We start from the raw sequence: 21,684 nt of genomic DNA on the forward strand, positions 1-21,684 counted from the left end.
AAATTGCCGACAAAAAACTCCAAAAACTAACAATTAACTCAGTTCAATTTGAATACAGTTATGAGTGTGAATTATTTTGCCACGCATAAAAAACTTGTGTTTTGAAACTATTACCTATTAATCGAAAATTGTTCAACCTTATTTGGCCTAGTGGAAGCACACTCGATTGGCAACCCACCCATTTTGGATCACACCCTGCACGCTGTCAAAATTTTTGTAAAATTGATCTCAAAAAAAATTAAACCAGCCCTATCTATTCCTAGTTGCGCTTACATTTGAAACGAGAAGTGTTTCGCAATGAATGAGAAATCGCACTGAAGCTATTTTTACGAATTGTGTCCTTGTTTAAGTTACCGCCTGTTACAAAGCCCTTTTCAAAATGCAAAACAGATGAGATAAGTCAGAAAAATGTCAACAACCCAAGGAGACCCAAAAAATTGATTTGGGAAAACCTTATCAAAATACAATTTTATTCCGCTGGGAAAACTAAAAATTTAAATCCGTTTTGAAACCTTTTCTTCACGCCAATTGAAGTATTTTTGTCATTGGGGAGCATTTGTTGCATTCTATTTTGCAATCTTATTTCGTTCGTAAAAGACTGTTTGTATGTCAGGGCAAAGCCCTGGAAGTTTTGACTGCCCCTAATTCATATCGAATAGTTTTTTGGGAAAAGAAAATATTGAAAAACTATGTAATTTGGACAGTATCAAAGATCATGTGTGAAAAATTACGTCTTATAAAATCATTCGCGCGACCAGCTAGCCTCAGTTCAATTTGAAACAGTTTTGAATTGGGATAATTTGCCACGCATAAAAAATTCGCGTTACGCTTTCAGAAAAATAAGAGAAAATGTTCAAAGTGCGCATCAATTAGTCTAGAGCATGGCCAAATTGGCAATTTTCAAACTCCCAAAACTATGTTAAAAATGATCAAAGGTAAAATGTCTTTTCATGTATGACTCCAGAGAGTGAATATTTTCAACGATGCGAAAAAATAATTTCGTTAAAAACCATTATTTCGACCGGCAAATATTGACTGAATAAAAAATCACACCAAGCGTAATTAATTCAATTTCTTCGCAAGACCGAATAACAAGACTGCTCGTATATCAGGGCTAAGCCTCGAAGGATCTGACTGCCCTTAAATTTGTCTCAAACAGTTTTTGGGAAAAGAAAATATTGAAAAACTAGAAATTTGGACGATATCGAAGACCAAAAAAAAAGAAAACATTTAGAAAAATTTTTATTATTTTTTTGAAATTCATCCACCCATACGCTATCTTAAGTACAAAAATATATATTTCGCATAAAAAAGTATTAAACAGACCAAAGAGCTTGCCTCATTTCAATTTGGAGCTATTTCTATTACTGATTAAATCTCCGCTTACGCGTTTTTTGGGCATGAAATATATCGCGCGTTAACTGTCCCAAATTGGCCAAATTGACAAACTTTAAGCCCCCATAAATGTACGAAAAATGATCATAGGTGAAATTTGAATTTGAGCCCAAGATATTAGTACCTTCCGAATGATAAAAAAAATTCCATCGAAAAATGCTAGTTAAAAAAACGAAAATTGTCTGGAGAAAAAAACCACCCCGAGCACAAACATTTTGTGACTTTCTTCAAAAATCGGAACAAACACATCAAAAATTGATCAACACCACCCTGTTGCTACGTTAATTTACACTTAAAATGAGAATTGTTATGGATGAATTAAATGAACTCGATGAAAGCGATGAAGTGAACTGACGGCGAAGTTGGCGTCTCCGGGTCCCTCGTTCAACTGCTGTCTGAGTGCCTCCTGTGCATAGGGGGAGAGGGTTTTCATGTACTGGTCCTGCATGTCCTCATCCAACTTGCGGAAGTGTCTCGCCTCCAGTCGAGTGTAGTCCCGCATCTTGTGCTGCAACAAGGAAGCAATAAGGGTTCAATAATTCAGTTTGCACTGAAAGACAAGACAGTAGCAACGCATTTACTCACTGCAGAAGAACAGTTAACCTAACACTCTTGCAGCCATTGTTATGACTGAGAGTGCAACTGTGTTCACATATACTTTTTGCATAGTTGCAGCTTGAAGTTTGTTCTATACTTTCTAGGAAAGACCTGTGAGGACCTATTTGGATGTTGTAATGACACTTGATGCATATATTATGTATGTGCTGTGCCTACCAGCTTCTCCATGTCGTGCAGGAATGTCTCTAGCTGGTGGAGTGTCTGTTCAGCCTCTGCCTCCGCCTCCTTGCGCCCACTCTCGCTCCTCTCCGCCTGCTCCATCAGCAGCTGCCGCTCCTGCCAAGCAAACACCACACAGTCACCACAATCACCACTAACAACACTAACAGGGCCGTCCAAAAATCACCTGTTTTCTGTATAAAATAGAGCTCAGTAGTAGATTTAGAAAGAGGGCGGGGGGCGTTTTTTCGGCCTTTTTGAAAAATTTGCTTGTGACGCAAGAAACCTAGCCAAAACTAGCCCATCCATCCCCCCCCCCCCCGCCTCGCGAACGGTTTGTGAATATAATGTTCAAAGATCTGATCTTGATAAAAACAAATGTCAATCCTCGGTACCTAGGAATGACACTTGATTGTATGTTTGTTTGTGTTTATTAAATGTCTTTGAAAGTGGTCAAATAGACTGACTGCATTCCACTGTTTCTCCATCTGGTAGAACTTCTCCGACAGCTGCTTCTCCAACTCCTTATTCGACTCCACCTTCTCCTCCAGCTGAGTGATGTGGGTAATGGCCTAAGAGAAGCAAAGGACAGGGGGTCAAGTCACCTCAACTCATCCCAAGTCAGTTGAGGTCACAGTTAAGGTCACTTTAATCAGAACAAACGATCGATAGAAAAAATGAGCCAATACACTGCTGTACTGTTATGACGTTCATAATTTAACATTTCTTTTGAAATTATTAAAAAATAAAACAAAAATAGTTTTAAAATGAATAAATGGAAACAAATTTGACTTATGTTGCACGAAGCGACTTATTTAATGTTTTTTTTTTGCTTCAAATACTTAATGCGTTTGAGTTAAAAACCATTATGTTTTTGAAAAGAACTTGTGTTTTGACAGATTTGTGATTTTAACATACTTTCACCTGTTTGAATTGCAAGCGCTATTCTTTAATTTTTGATGATCACAGACTTTCATTGTCCACCGTCTTTTTTAAAATTTAAATCTCAGAAAATAAAATGTAAGCCAACTGCCGATAACGTAGTACATAATGTTACGACAATAGTTTCATGCTTAAAAAATATGAAAAAAAATGTTGAGAATTGAAATCATATTTTTTCTTGTTTTCTTGAGTCTTCAGAGGACTTAAATATATCATCTTCGAGAATTCAAAAACATAGATTGAAGTAATTTACGTCAAAAATACTTTTAAAATCAGATTAATATTGGAGCCATAAGATATTAGCCTGAAACAGTTGACCTAGTGTGCAAGACCAATGTTTTTGCAATTCGGATCTCGACTGAAAGACTGCAACATGATGACAGCCCACTTCACCCCTACGAGTGTTATTTGAGTTACTTAGACTCGAGTATAAAAAATCCATCCTACGCCATAGTTACTTCTCACATCGCGAGATGGAGAAAACTTCTGACCACAAATTGGATTAGAATTAAAGAATTTTTAGAACATCAAAGTTTTATTTATACATTTTGCAAAGATTTTCTGGCCAGAATTTGGGATCGGAAATTAGATATTTGTTGACAAAGTTTTTGAAAAAATGTAGGTAGGGGACTGTAGTCATAGCAGATACTAATCGCAAGCCATTTCTGTAGTCAACATACCAACAACTTCTCATCCAAATGGAACCTGATCTAAACTACATTTTATGATTGGATAAATTAGATATTTTACCACTGTAAAGTATTTAATATTAACCAATCATGATCCATCTAACTAACAACCCACTTATTTGTAAGTGCTGAAATTACTTGTAATTTCAGCACCAGAGAGATTTGAATTTAACTTAGAAATTAGTTGACTCTCCAAGAAGACTTCAGCAACCGCAATAAACCAGTATACCCTAGATCTATTGAGCCTAGCAGAGACTAGTTAAACAACCTGAGACTAGATAGTATAAGAGTAAGATTAGGATTGGTATTAGACTAAGAAGTTGCACGAATCTATCCGGCCGAAAATAAGATAGCGTGACGAGCAGACGGTGTACCCTATCCGAAATTACTCTATGAGTTATACACTTCGGTCCTAACTCATCTGGTGCGACCATAAGTCTCGAACAAGACCTTAATAGCTTAGAATTAACCAAAAATAGATTAGAATTTAGACAAAACATTTTTTAAAATGTTACACGACGATAATTTAATCGAAATGTCTCTACGACTAAATAGATCAAAGCCAATATTCCGAACGATAAGAGAACTACCCGGAATTGCAAGAAGACCTCGAACCAGAGACGACATACGACAAAGTAGAAACTTACCATATAGTTATATGATAGTTCGGCAAAAGCCAACACAAACTTTTGTATTTAGAATACTACTAGCAATGAATTTAGATTTTCATGTGCAAACATAAAATCTTGAAGTCAATCTTCAAAATCATTTCAGGCGCTAAACCAAATTATTAATATACAATAACGATTGATAAGGAGATCTCAGATCGTTTCCCTAAATTCTGCAGTAATATACAAAACATGTTTGAAAAATATTTATTGAAAAATCAAAATAAAAATTAGTAGCATGACAATAAATGGTTAGTAATTATAAATCATCCTGTTGTTCCAGCTTCATCACCTAAACATAACAGCATTCATAAGCTCACTAATATCATAAAAACACTAAATCTTTTCTCTACACAAATTTAAATCATTTTAAACTTAAATTCACTTAAATTTAAAATCAGATCATCAAGGCTCATCCTTGGATCTTAAATCATTTTCTATTTAATTAAATTTAAAACTTGATCATCAAGGCCTCTCCTTGGATCAAAAAGAACAATTTTGTTCTCCCCCACCCACTTAGCTAGTGTCTAACGACCTCAAACGTCGATTCACTACCCAACCCTTTCTAAAAACCCAGGACTAACAGAAATTTTTGAACAAAACTAATCATTCAAATTAGGATAAACAGTGAAGAACTTCGGTTATTCATCCTTCACTTGATCCCCCCTCTTACCAGACCCAGGATAAATCTTAGACTTAGTAAGTTTAAAACAGTATCTAACGAACTACTCGCGTTCTAATTATACCTGAACCTTGTGGATCGATTTACTATTCTCCAACCCTGAACACAATCACTACCCTTAAGTAAGATTAAGTAAGTTAACACCTTAGCTTATACTAGCCACGAGAAAGTATAAAATCATTCTTCGGAATCGATATACTTTTCTCCCCAACCCTGAACAAATAGACCCAGCTTAGGCTAACCAAAAAATCGTAAGGACTAACAGTCTAAGTAGTAGAAATCATTTAACAACCTTTTGCATCCGTCATCCTAAACCTTATGTCATTTAAAAACCTAGGAAATAAACAAACAATCGTTTTACACAATTGTGAAATAGATAACAAAAAATACGATCTTGTAATCACACCACACACACAAACAGTTGGATATATCAGAACAAAACGACAAACACTAAAAAGAAAAATAATAACCAAACAAAGACAAATTACACGAAAAAGATTTTCCGAAAACCGCAACGCATTTTCAGAATCAGAAACCAGCAGTTTAGACGAACTTTATAAATTAAAAGAATCTATAGATAAAAATTGCCCCATTCACGATCAATTGCCCCATTCCGACTCAGAAACAACTTCAAATTCATCAAAAAGAGGAAAAAGAAGAATAAAAAAGCAATATAAACACAAACCAGTACATTTATACAATTGGAATCAACCAATTAGACACATTGATAATTACATATTAACAGTCATCAAACGAAAAAATGAGCTCAACACACACCCCAGGTGAAGAAAGTCCAGATGATGATGATATCTTCCCCTTCATCGTAGATGCAACCACTGATAGAGGACAGCATATATTTTGCAAAAATTTACTCTTAAATTTGTTTGAACCCGGAATCAGTCCATGTAAAACAGAGTTCCCAGATGTAAAAATCAAAAGACAAATTATCGATCACTATTTGAAAGATATATGTAACCTTACACAACAATACGGAATCTACTCCATAGAATTCAACTCACCAAACCAGAATCACAGCAAATATGTAATTCAAACAGACGACCTTGATTTAGAATTCTCAAAAGTATTCTCAGAATATATAAAAAGCATACAATATCATAACTCACAAAGAGCAAACTCCATATTCACTAATGAAGTTTTTGCAATAATATATAGTTATATCTCGATATTAGAAAACGAAATCCCAATCACAAATGTTTCACCGACAGAAACATCTAAACATATAAGAGTACGACATGAAATCACACTACTCTCTAGTTTTCTAAATATAATTAAAGAAAATTTCACGAAAGATGAAGTTTCACAACATACAAAACACGACTTACAAAAAATTTTGGCATGGTTCATAATAGATTATTTCACACATAATATTGATTTAATTTCACAAGCAAGAAAAAATTTTAGACCCCAAAACTCAAACGATGATACTGCCATCATAGAACAATCAGACTATGTTTGGGACCCCGAATGGTCTCATCCCGCATTCATAAACTTCCCACAATCAATCTCAAGTCAAGCAATAAGTACGATATCTTATGTAAGAGATTATGTAAGAGTAATACCATTAACCATTGATGCAACACCATTAAACTATAATACATTTTTACCTGATATGCAAAATAATAGTTTAAACTCCACAGTCATACACAATGAAAACCTCAATGGAACTAGAAATCTCACTCAACAAGATATCCAGACACCATCACACTTCATAAATGAAGAAATCGTACACACAACAACTACACAACAAAGTATTTCACCAATACGTCCAAATTTAACAACACCAAGAAATACAAACCCTTCACAAACACAAGTAACCTTACAATCAACCGTTAAACCTTCGGTTGCCCCAAAATATTCACACATGGATTACCAAACATACAGACCCATGACAATACCGTCAAAAACACGTAAAACATTCACTAGAAACAATTTTGCAGAACATAATTATAATTACACACATCCATCAAAATCAAATTATCCCCCACGAAAAAATTTTAATAATTATACAAGATCTCGAAACTGGGATAACCCAATGGCACAAACTAATTCAGTAAACTTTCAAACAAATTTACATCCTTCACAGGATCGTAGTGAAAACTATCCATTTTTTCAACAAAATAAAAATAAAAAACAAACATCTTATCAAATGGATTACTTATCCTCAGATGATGATTTTTTACAACCAGATATATTTGCACCGTATAATCAAGAATATCGTGGAAAAGGAGTACAGAAACCACATACAAATCATAGAATTTTTTCTCCACAACCGATAGATACACAAAATCAACAACCAATTCAGCAACAAAACCCAATTAATACACAATATTATCAACCAATTCAGCAACAAAACCCAATGATCACACACTCGTATCAACCGACACAAATGCAAAATGAAATACCACTCCCATATTATCTTCAACAACACGAAATAACAAGAAATCAACTTTCAAATTTTTCTCAAATGCCAAATGCAGCAGAATCATTACAAATGACAATGAATCCATACCTTATGGGTGGATCATCAATAACATCAATAAAAACTTTAATGGTATTCACAGGAACAGACCCTGAATATTCTGTAGAAGACTATTTAAATGCAGTAACAGCAAATTTGATTTTAAATATAGGACCTGAACCAATTAATACGCCACTACATCAAAACTGGATACATCGACGCACAGCGTTGATACAAACAACTTTAGACGGCGCAGCCCAAAAATGGTTTTCAGTATTGCCTATAGAAATAAAATCAAATTGGAAAAGGTTTACACAAGAATTTTCAAAAATGTTTGACTCCGAAAGAAACAAACAACAACAAAGAGTTTTATGTAATGAAATTCGCAGATTACCAAATGAAACCATCAAGCAATTAGCAGTACGCATTGAAACACTAGTTCGAAAAGCATATTCATTAAATACACACGACTATAAAAACACAAAGATGACAGAAATCTTAATGATGACCTTAACACCGCAATTAAGAAAAATAGCAATAAAAAAGAGAGCATCCCATCCTTCTTCAATTCGAGAACCCGATTTAGATTTTCGAAAACTAGTAGACAAACTAGAACAAGCAGAAATCACAATGAAACTCGAAGAAACAGAAAATCTGAAATTACAATATGTTAACCGAATCGAAACAAATACCACAAGTATCAACAATATACAGGAATCAGATACAGACCTCGTTGAAAAAATCACTGAAATACTCAATATTTACGAAAAACACCCAAACTTTAAAGGCAAACCATCTTTCAAAAAATGGTGTAATTATTGCCGACGATACGGACCTAGTATTTCTGAATGTAGACAAAAACAGCAAGACAATCAAAATAAACCTCAAAAATATAAAGAACCAAATAAATCATTCTATCAATACATGAAAAAAGATCAAAATCTACCGAACAAAACTGTGTACAACAACAACAGTTCAGGAAAACCACTCCCGAACAATACAAATTATACAAGAAATCAATCACCATATAACTCAAGTTATAGAGGAAGATCACCAGAACGAAGAAATACACAAAATTCGTCACAAAATCACTACAATACACAAAATAGTAGAAATAACTACTCCAATTCAAATTCAAATACAACACGATTTGTTTCTAGATCTAATTCCCAATCAAGAAATAATTACTATCCAAACAATCAATCACGAAATTCATCATACAATAGAAATAGAAACTACACCAATAATCGGAATAGAAGTTATTCAAACAACCGAAACCAGAATTACCCAAACAATCGATCAAGGAATAACTCATATAATAGATCGAACTATAACAGACCAAACAATAATTACCAAAACAGATCACGAAATAATTCACAAAATCGACATTCAAGTTATAATAATCGTTATAGAAATTTTTCCCAATCACCACACAGGAATAATAACCATTATAATAATTCTAATAATCGCCATAGAAGTAGTACACCCAAACATCAAAGGAATATAAATCAAGTACAATCAAATCCAGAAACAACATCAGACCCTCCAGGTATTGACGACACAGTAAATGATATGTTACAACTCAATCAAATAAACTGTGAATCATCAGACTCAGAAAGTGAAACAGAAAACACTATCTCCATCAATATGATAGCAGTCGAAAATGACTATGAACCTATTATATATGAACAACCATTTTCATCACACATATATGAAAATCAATCAGAACTCCTTCACAATTATTATATTGAACCCATCCATTCCACACCGACGACGCAAAAAACTAATGAAATTAACACTACAAATCAACCCAATGAGAATGACAAAACAAAATGCTTGAATACAAATCACATCTATCAAAACATACAAAAAGAACAACCCAAAGAAAAAATTTGGACAATACCATTTCTTTTAGAAAGTCCAAGAAGCAAAGAATTTCAACCACCAGATCTTGAAATTGATTTTCTAATTGATTCAGGAGCAGAATCAAATATAATAAACATTCCCACATGGAATGAAATAAAAACCCTACACCCAAAGCTAACACCTCTTGAAACCTCCAGTAAACTAGCAACAGCACAAGGATCAACATTGGTAAACTATGGAAAAATTGAATTATTTCTTCTCCCCACAAGAACAATGGAGCAAAATAAAATTTTAACTAAACCATTTAAACAAATATTCCATATCACTGATATTAAACACAATATCATTGGAATACCATTTATCTCTAAATATATACCAACAATCAACATATTAAACAGTAAAATACTAATCAAAGATAAATACACAAAAACAAAAGACACATCCCTAACATTTTTTCAAAGATTAAACAAACAACCACCATTCTTTTCAAAATTTTATCCAATATATAACCAACAAAGAAAACACCTGAAACCACTATCAGGAAACATATATAATTTTTCAATAAAACAAGTTCACCAATATGATAAAAAACAAAACAAACAACAACTCTATATGTCAGATTTTGAATTCAAACCTATCCACAAGTTTTTCAAAATCACAATTTCATCCATAAAATATTTGAAAAACTCGAATTCAGATATTATTTCTCTACATGTATACAACAATACACCCTATCAAGTAACACTACCTTTAGGACTTTTAGGCTATTGCGAAACCAACGCTACAATATCACCAATATACGAAAAAGCATATCGCGTAAATAATATACTCCAATTATTAGATATTTGTCAATCCACAATTCTTAATGAAGAATTATCCATAAATAATATAATAAGTAACGAAAAAAGAAATACGGATTATTTCACAAAAACCCCATATTTCAAACCGACATTCAACATAAATAACTACACAGAGAATCAACAGAAATTTTTAACAATGTTTAATTTCCAACATTCACAAATAACACAAGACGAATTTGAAAAATTAAAATTAACCAAACAGCTAATCAAATATTCATCAGTCTATGCAACATCCAAATTTGATGTTGGCAAAATCAGCTCATCACTACATCTCCCATTAAAACCAGACGCAGTTTTCAAAAAACAAAGAGCAAGTAAAGTACCAATTCATTTACACGATAAAGTGAACAGATTACTTGATATTTTAGAACAATACAATATAATCTCACCAGTAAATAAAGAAGAACAACCAAAAGGTAACACATTTATCAACCCTGTTATCATTCTAGCCAAAGGAGAATCATTAAAAATCGTTCTCGACGCTAGATACCTCAACTCACTCATAGATGAATCAAAGTGTAATTGGCCTATTGAACCAATACAAGTTATTTTAACAAAAATAAACGGAAAATACTTTACAACCGCAGATATGAATAGTGCATACAATCAAATGCCATTAGATGAACAATCGCGACGTTTAACACAATTTGTTATTGGAAACCAACAGTATGAATTCAACCGCTTATTCTATGGAATATCCATAGGACCAGCAGCATTTTCAGCTTTTATGAGCAAAATTTTTCGACCACTAATACTCAAGAAAAACGCAATCACCTATTTAGGCGATGTTTTTATGCAATCACAGACTAAAGAAGAAATGTTCAATGTTTTAGAACAATATCACCAAATACTTCAGAACGAAAATCTGAAGGCCGCCCCCGATAAATCACACTTCTTTTTGACAAGAGTAAAATTCTTAGGACATAATATAGAAAGAAAAACAATTACCCCATTAAAATCACGCATTGATGCTATTCAAAAACTCCAACCACCAAAAAACAAAAAGAAAATCCAAGAATTCCTTGGAATGTTGAATTTTTTAAGTAAATATGTCTATAAAATGCAATTATACCTAAGACCATTTTATAATATACTTAGACAACAAAATAATTTTGAATGGAACACAGAACATCAAGCACGATTTGAAGAAATTAAAAAACTTCTAACTGAACAAATTTCAAACACAATTCCAGATTCAAATCAACCATTTTATGCAATGTGCGATGCTTCGAACTTTGGCATCGGCGCAGCGTTATTACAATCACATAATGGTACAAACAAAATGAACCTTATATCAGCAAACTCTCGATTATTCACTCAAGCAGAGCTAAGACTCTCAACCCTAATGAGAGAATGTACAGCCATAATCTATACACTTACAGAATATGAATTTCTGATACTTGGATCAAAACATCCAACAGTTCTATTCACAGATCACAAACCAATCATTTTTCTCTTTACACAAAAATCTAATCCAAATCACCGAGTTTATAGATTTCAACTAATTCTAATGAAATTCCCAAACTTACATATAGTTTGGACAGCAGGAAAGAATCTTGCATTACCAGACACATTAAGTCGAAATACGCCACCGGAATTACTTACACGTAAAACCACAGTTGAAATACCCAAAAATATAAAATTCTACCTTGCAAAAAACAAAACATCACCCCGACTAGAATGCAAATATGCAGTAAAAACTGACGTTGAACAATCACAGATAAACAATCTACAACACTTCCCACTTTATTTAGATTGTCAAAATAATCATTATGAAGTTGACCTACTTGGAACATCAACTTTTAAACCAATCCCATATTCACAATGGATAAAAAATAACACCCAACAAAAAAGAGTAAAACAACACTCGCATAAAAAAGACCTTTTTCCACTAATTGAAAAAGAAAACCTAACTGATAAAATAAATTTATCAGGACCACAAACAAACGATTCAAAATACACAATAAATCAAATATTTGACCTTCATGACCCACTTGATACAATCCCTTTATCTAAATTAGAAATAGAAAACATTTTTCTCCCCCCAACAAAAACAATTACAATTTCAACATTGAAACAATACCAAAATCTTGACCCAGTAATTAGACAACTAAAATCATGGCACAAATATAAAACTAAACCCGTCAAGGCAGATACAACTATTTTAGGAAATAAAACACTCCTCCGATATTTTCGAAAATTCAATAATACAACAATTAACGAAAACACAGACCTTCTAGAATACAAATTAAATGAATCTACAGTTCCCTGTCTCCCCCTAAGTATGATTCTCATAGCTTTTAATATTTCACATACACAAAATATTAAAGGACACTCTGGATCAGAGAAAACATATTCAAATTTCATACAAAACTTTTATTTCCCAAATGCACCAATTTGGATAAAAGTACTATGCAATGATTGTATAGTATGTCAACTAAATAAACCTTATCCAAATCAAAAACAAATAGCACAAAAACAAGACTTTAAAGGACAAAGTTTGTACTTTAACCACCGTATCTCCTTTGATACAAAAGGACCAATTTTACCCTCATCCGAAGGAAACTCCTACATTATGGTAATTGTTGACGCGTTTACACATTATGTAGCACTTAACCCAGTACCACATTGTAACGCTTATTACGCTTACACAACACTCTATGAACACTGGATAGCCAAATTCGGACTACCAGAAATTTTAGTTACAGACAACGGTACAGAATTCATAAATAATGAAATCATCACACTATGTCATCTATATAACATCAAACACAAACCACGAACATCTCACGCACCTTGGACAAACGGCTTAGTCGAAGGTATGAACCGTTCATTACAAGAATATCTCAGATGTATCATCAATGGAAATGATACAAAATACACCGAATGGTCAGCAGATGTAAAATTATTTCCCTTAGCATATAATTCACAAATTACGACAACTCTAGGAATGTCACCATATGAAATGGTTTTTAACCAAAAGCCACGCAAACCAATAATGTTTACAGCAAACTCTCATAAAAACGCACAAGGTTATTGTCAACCAAATAAAGACTCAATATGTTATAACCTACCTTTACATACACACGATGAAGATCATTTTCATCACCCACAAATTCTTAAATTAGCCTCCGGTACACACACCGAATGGATTTTAAACAGAGATAAAAAACACAATGAAATTTACCAAAAAGTAACAAAAAAGTTGTTACAAAGGCAAAACATTAATGAACAAATAAATTCACGCTTTACACCAGCCTCCGATTTAAAAATTGGAACATTTGTTTTAATACCCAATTTTAATACTCAAAAAGGAATTTCAAAAAAATTACAACCCCTTCGTAAAGGACCATACCAAATAATTGCAAAACCCACTGATGTCACATATAAAATCACCAACTCAGACAAAAAAGAAATCGTTCAACACCGAAATAACCTATTACCTTATTATCCAAAAGAATACGCACTCCGCGAACTAACTCAATTATATTCTTTTACAGGTTTACAAGTTATTCAAAATGACCCACATACGGAAAATACAACAAAGGAACAAAAAGATTTTCACCTCAAAAACCAAATAACAAAATCAACCACCACAAAAAACAATACAAAAAATCTAGATCAAAATACATCTCAAAAAGAAAGAAAAAATAGAAAAATGACAGAACAAATAATACCCCAAGAACAAATCGACAAATCAGAACATAGAGAGTCTTCACGACTTAGAAATCAACCACGTAAAAATTATGAATTATTCATCCCACAATCTAAAATATTAAAGAAAGTCGAATTCCAAAAACAACTTTAATTTTGTATTTCACAATCTTAGACCTTTGAAACATTTTGAATTTTCATTTTTCAAAATAACATGCTGACAAACACGCAGCAATTCTAGTTCATAATTAGCCAATAGGATTCATCCAATCCGTCACCTTCTATAACTCTAACACAAACCAACTAGACGAAAAATATTAAACTACAGGCATATCTATAACTATAACTTTACGACCTCCAGGTCAAAAATAAGCAAACCACTCCAACTTGGCAACTAAAATAAATATCACCATAATATCATAACCCTCCCTTATCTAATAAACCAAAGATCAACAATATTTCCCCAACTCAGACCTCAAATATCCCCCAAACAAATATGTTAAATTAGCCTAAAGTAAAAGAACGACCATTTTAATTAGCCTAAAGTATAAAAATCTCAAAAATACCCCAGATTATTTGACAAATGAAAATAAAGACAAAGAAGACCTCCCGATCACCATAAAAATTGCCCCCAACAATTTTTCACAAAACTCAACCCACTTGTCAAAAAACCAATAAATAATCCGACCACACTTGAAAATTGCCCCAAACAACAAAAAATATTCGATCAAGAAGTCATTTCGTAAATGCTCTTCTCTCAATCAGTCACTATAATTATCACAAACCTCAAACAATTTTTTACGATACTTAAAACTTTTATAATATTTCTTTTTGATATCATTGAATCTTTTGTAATAATCTTAATCATTTTTTGCAATATTTTTTCTAATTTTCTATTCCCTATTTGAACTATACCTCCAACTTTCAAAAGCTATTGACTATATCCACAGGTACGATTCACAAAAACTTATCTAAATGATACGAACCATTTTTAGTAGAACCGATATTTTTTTACTATTTGTAATTTTTATAACATTTCTCTCATCCCTCATCTTGACAATATGCAAATGTATAAAAAAAGCAATCATCACATTCGCCCTAGCAACAATTCTCCTAATTCTTTTTTTAGAAGAATACTATAATAAACATAAACTTTTTCACTAAAAGAATAGACCAAAAAAGCTATCAAAAATTGCTACCCAACAGTCACATAGTCAGTCTTCACCGACATCATCCCAAGATAACCCAACAACACCTTTAACTACCAAAAATCCTCAAACATCTACACGAATTTCCTTTCAAGATAACCCATATACTTTTGAAGAACGACACGCTCGCTTATCAGAACCACTAGAACCAGTTCAACGAGAAGCACCTCTAAGCGAACCAACATATAACTTATACCCAACACTACCACAAGAATTAAGTAGAATAAGAAATCCTAGTCAAAACCAAAATACAGTCGAAATAAATAGACAAATTATACATCCTCGACGAAACAGAAATTTTCAAACTCCCCGAGTTCATTTTGATATACCTCAATCCCCATCACAAAACACTCTAGAAAACCCCATTGGTATATTACCAGAAACCCCTACGCTTCTTTCACAACGTAGCACCTCAAGCCTACCATCAGATTACTTAGGTTCAACACCAACATCTGAACAAATACGTGAAAATCCCTTTAACCCCCCAAACCAGGCATCACGACTACCATATTGGACAACACATTCATTTACACAAGGTGAACTAAATTTAGTCAATGATCCAATAGATATTTCTACGGATACAACAACATCCTCATCACTACCAGAAACATTATCACTACCATCAACACCATCAATAAGCCAGATTTCACCACCACCTTTTAACTTAAATTTCCCAAATAACCTCGACGCTAGATATCGAGAACAATCATCAACAAATATTCCTTTAAGACTAGACTGGAATACATTCACAGCACCTCCACCATTATTTGGACAACACCTAGAAAGTAACCGACTCCGCAATTGGGCACTAAATAGACTACAATATAGACAAGACATTCACGAAGACATTCGTGCTCATAACATCCAAATACTCCAACAGAATAGTCTACAATTAAAATTTGAAATCACGGTTAAATTAAACAACATTACTCAACATCCCTATCCATTAAATCCACCAAATATAACAGCTCAATCCCTACCACCACCATTTATAACAACTGAAGTAATATACAAATACGACAGATATACCAAAAAGACAATTGGTTACATCACATTTTATAACCCATACTCAGGATTGTCATACACATGTATATTCTAAAAATTTTAATTTTTCTCCAACTCCTTTTTCTAATAACCTCAAATCAAAACATAAACCCTTCCCCCCGCACAGGACCACAAGATTTATTAGTAACACATTACGATTGTGAAGAAAACGAACAAAAAATACTACACAAATATGCAATAAATCAAGTATCACAATGCGAAACAGAACCACAAGCCATAGAAACAACAAATGTAATAGCGACACTCTATTCAAAAGCCCGAGCAACTACAGTTATAGGGATATAAATTCACAGCAACATTTTCTGAAAAGAAAGTACATTGTTCACAAGTCTCAAACGGAAATAAAAACCGACTTGACCATGAATCATTCTACCAGAGTAATATAGAACGACTTTTACATCTCAATCCCGAAGATTGTAAAAACGAGTTACTCCGACTAAACATCACAAAAAATAAAAACACAGATAGAAAGTTAGTATATTTCCAAGTTTTTTCAGATTCTGTACATCAAGCAGAACTTGAAAGATATCAAGGACATATAAAACTAGATGAAAAATACCCATATAACGGCGCACACGGACGATTAACCTATGACATGCACGATAAACACTGGATACCACACATTGGTATAAATAACCCATCAAACTGCAAAGCAGACACAAAAAATAAAGGATACCAAGAAATAATGTTTTTCGATTGGAAAATACAACTCGAAAAAATTCAACTCACACGAGATTTATCAGACAACACAATGATCTATCAAGGAATTAGATTACCTTGTAAAAACGACCAAGGCTATTGTGACCCTACAACAAGAACACAAGCAACAATTGTTTGGTTCCCCGAAGACACATGTACAACATTTCAAGTAGCAAAAATACACGCTCGTATGATAAAATTTCACGAAAAATATTTTATACAATCAATACCATATGAACAAGTAAATCCATTACGAAAAATAAGTTCTAATTTTAGAAACATTCATAATATAGAAAATAAATTAACACGTTTTCAAATATATCAAGAAACAGAACTTGCATGTAAATACAGAAACCCACTTCACAAAACACAATACTCCGAAATACTAGTTGAATACGAAAAAGGATTCGACATGACCACTGGAAAAACAAAAGTCGACCCATACGCCACAAGTCATCCTCCAAATGAAGGAACATCATACATACCAGTTCATTTTCAAAAAAATACAGGTCAACCTGGTGGACATTTAAAGCCCCAAGACGATCAAAGCACACGTTTACAAGAACTATCACTAATGAATAGTACATATTTCGGTAATATCCACTATGATATTCACTTAGATATGAAACTAGACTACACGATTAGCCGAATTTTTCAAGAAATGTCACTCTCTGAATTAGAAACACTACACCAACTATGCGAATTAGAAAGAACACAAATATTACAATCACTTGCACTAGCAGTATTAAAAATACCCTACGCAGGATATTTACTATCAGGAAATAGATCAAATTTTTTAGACTATGAAGGAAACATTTTATGGTTTTATACTTGTACCAAAAAAGTATCACCACTATACGTTTTTGAAGACAAACGATGCTATAAAAGAATCCCTATCTTTTATAAGAACAAAGTACATTTCGTTGACACACTTTCAAGAAGAACCTATTTCTGGGATACCGCAGTCCCATGTGGATCAGAAAATAGCCACCTTCTCACCCCATATCCCACATTAATGCAATCACTCAAAAAATTTTCACCAGAAAGCATTCGCGCTATCGCTCGAAACCCAAATATAGACTTACAATCAATAGGAATATACTCAAAATCAGATATTCAACATCACATTAGAACACAACAATTCCAAGAATTATTAACACAAATGGACACAATACAAAGACAATCAATTGACCAAAACTTACGCAAACTTGCCGAAACCGCAGGATTTGCAGACATCTATACGCAAGACTATAGCGGATATTTTAAAGACATTAAAGATTATATATATCTAAACGGTGAAAAATACCGTCCCCAAGATATATCACCTATCAATATTTTTAGCTTTGTTACACTCAAGAATGAAATTCTTGATTTTCTAGAATGGCCCTACTACATCTTAGAAAAACTAACTATTTTATACGCAATGTTTAACTTTATTGGATTTCTTTTTTCACTCTTAAAAGGAATCTATAACACATGTGCTATACACACACAAGTCAATAGACAAGCAAGTGTAGCACGCATACTATTTGCAGGATTTTTTGGAATTTTTTCTACATCAATAAACAAAATTCTTTTAGATGCACACATAAAAGAATACAACACAAAAATAGCAACAAGACAGAACACATACGACGAAGAACATAACAATGTAGACACAACGCCAACAGCACCACAGTTACCACCCCTACCACATAACCATCCATTATCCCTAGTCCCACGTAATTTTCGAAACTTAGCAATAACACATAATCCAAATTTTAGACCAACCATATCACAAAGTCCCATCCAACATATAATGACACACCACTCACAAGATGAAAATACTTATGAACAATTTATAGAACAACCCCATACCACCGCTTTTCAGTCTCAAAATAATAATTTTTTTAGCCCACGATGAGCCGACAACTTGGATCCCTACACCGTTCAAATTCCCACCCAACCAACCTCACTACTCCAATTAAAATAATAATACCACTTTTTGCTTTCCCGCCACCCGATTTCCCAACCAGTAATGTAACATCAGGCATGAATTCCGATACTAATTCACACATCTCAGTTTTATATTGCACATCACAACTCAATAACCCGAATATTGAAACCCCCGATGAATTTGCCGACTCTGAACCATCTCCATCCAATAATTTTCACACCAACCCCTCAATTTTTTCCCAACCCCCTTTTCAACCAATGACACCAAATAACCCTGTCCCCACCAATTCTACACCCTCTTATGCTTCCCAAGTCACTCCAACCTATTCTTCACATCATTCAGACCGATCATCCAATTCTCCAGATACCCCGCAAATCTCCCCAGAACTAGATAATTTTATTACATTACAACAACAACCCTACCACCTTGATACCCCCACCATAAACCAAATTTCATCCACAATAGATTCATCCAACCCTCCTACCCCTACACCCTCTTCAATTTATACCGAATCATTAGCACCATCATCCACATCTACTGAATCTTCACTCAGCACTAATAGAGCTTACCGCACTTTTAAAAGAAAGTTCCCCAACCATCCTTTCCCAGCAAAACCAGGAACAGCCCGTGAATATATAAATCACCCAAATCACAATAATACAAAAGAATTTTTAGCTATCACCTTACCCTCATTTCCACAATACACCTTAAACACCCCTCACGACACTAACGAGACACGTAACTTTGTAGACGAACACGTTTTAATGCCTACCCTTCCTTGGACCTCATATTATCATTTTACTAATCCCCTTTGCTTACCTTTATCTAACACTCACATCGATATAGAACGAAAAAAGGACATGCTATATCGACTCACTACACCACTAACACCTAGACAATTTACTTACATCGGATATAAAAAATCACTAAAAACATACACTGCACCCCGAGCTAACGAATATACGCTAGAATATTACGATCATAACATCATCAGAACTAACCAAGATCAATTCTTAGACGACGATCGCTTCGCTAACCCACAAATCACAGAAAAATTTTTCATTAAAACACCATATGTATTTACACTCAATATCTTTGACCGCAAATTTGACCACATCATTTCAGAAGCACTAACAGACACACAAGCTTACGAAAGTTTTAAAGAACGCTTCCAAATATTTTCACTAACCTTTCATTTCCTTGCACCACATGAAAGAGATTTGCACTGCTCACACGATATTATGTTGCGCACTAAACAAACTCACACATATACATATTATCGTTTTATCCAAAATCACTTCGACCTACAGCCTCCCTCCAGACAACCACACCACCGTTTTCAATTCATCAATTCCAAATACACCTCACCATTCTTTCTTAACTTCACATATTGCATTAAAGATACTAACCTTCATGGTATTCTTCGAAATTATGATCCCATAACCCAAATGTATATTTTTTGTCCCATCACCAAGACCTTCAACGCAGAAGAATCCCGACCCTTTCTTCTCCCACACGAATTTGTTCAACCTATAGAAATCCCCATTTTAGAATTCATCCACAATACTAAATTCAATCACAAATTATATAATCTAATCCAAAACACACCTTATGAGTTTGCAGTTGGCACTGAAGAACTAACCACCATTAAAGCACTTCAATTGCTTTGGCCACTGCTTCAAACTAAAAATATCATCCGCATCTTAGCTAAATTACTAACAACTTCAGATCTCATCCACGACATCTTCCCCCACGGTTTCTTCCCCGACGACTAACAGGTAAGTATGAACTATACATATTAGTAACTAGTTATTAAAATTAGAAACTAACCAATCTTTATTCATGTCTTCTTTAGAATTTTAGCCTTCATCCAACGATCATCTGAAAAATTCACAAAAGAAAATGAAAATTGAAAACTTCTTCAAACTGTTTAAAACTCTATTAATTTTTTGCACCAAATAATTAAATAAAAATAATACCAATGCAATAATTTAATTTATAAATTTTTTCCCAAATGCAGTAAATTTAATAATGATGAAAATTTGTAACTTAATTTTCCCCAACAACTAGCAGTAAAATTGAAATTCTATGAAGTAAATTAATAAGAAGCAAATGCAGTACTAACCTTTTGATATTTTCATTCACTCGCACAAGAATTCTATCCAAATTCGCACAGCTCGCCCACGAAGAATTGTTTAAATAATGAATTTCAGTTTCAAGCTTTCACACTCAACAACTCTAACACACGATAACAAGTTTCAAACTTTCCTTTAACCCGGTTGGAAAGGAATTATATACTAAACAAAATTAACCAATGCAGCTTACTAAACACCACAACACATAGCATAACAGCATGACTAAGAAAAGGAAACCAACGGTACCCAAACCGGATTAACCCAGTTTAAAACTGGATAATTTATTCTTTTGAAGACTATTATAAAGTCTAAGAAAGAAATAATAAAACACAAAAAAGTCGAAAGACAAACCCATACCACAAACAATTTGATTTTTGAAAAAAGGACACAACCAACAAAACGTAAGAAAAACCACAACAAACCCAACATAAAACGTTGTCACATAACAGGACCTCTCACAAAAACCGCATGCTATCATACTCCCACTCCTGGCCTAACCCACCAGAAGAGGACGTCCTGAGCATGCTCTATAGCCGGCCTAACCCACCGCGCTACATCCACGCTTTGTGACACACACTCCTATTTTTAATAAGAGCTACTCAAGGGTGAGTAACTCTTCAAAATAACTG

General features: G+C 33.7%; 2 protein-coding genes across 9 annotated transcripts in view; one reads left to right on the forward strand and one right to left on the reverse strand.

The window, feature by feature from the left end:
* Nucleotides 1–21,684, forward strand: part of LOC134851326 (potassium voltage-gated channel subfamily H member 7-like) — a 415,470-nt gene that overhangs the window by 52,797 nt on the left and 340,989 nt on the right. The gene's annotated exons all lie outside the window — the stretch shown is intronic.
* The window catches only part of LOC134850911 (cingulin-like), a 78,985-nt gene that overhangs the window by 17,076 nt on the left and 40,225 nt on the right, over nucleotides 1–21,684 (reverse strand). For all 8 annotated transcript variants that reach the window (XM_063866708.1, XM_063866707.1, XM_063866706.1 and 5 more), the window contains 3 exons: nucleotides 2,640–2,744; nucleotides 2,170–2,289; nucleotides 1,751–1,903 (listed from right to left, as the gene is read on the reverse strand). In XM_063866708.1, coding sequence (XP_063722778.1) covers nucleotides 1,751–1,903; nucleotides 2,170–2,289; nucleotides 2,640–2,744 — 378 coding nt within the window. The remainder of the gene's footprint in view (nucleotides 1–1,750; nucleotides 1,904–2,169; nucleotides 2,290–2,639; nucleotides 2,745–21,684) is intronic.

Source organism: Symsagittifera roscoffensis, chromosome 7 (assembly GCF_963678635.1).
Source record: "Symsagittifera roscoffensis chromosome 7, txSymRosc1.1, whole genome shotgun sequence".
Taxonomy (NCBI): domain Eukaryota; kingdom Metazoa; phylum Xenacoelomorpha; order Acoela; family Convolutidae; genus Symsagittifera; species Symsagittifera roscoffensis.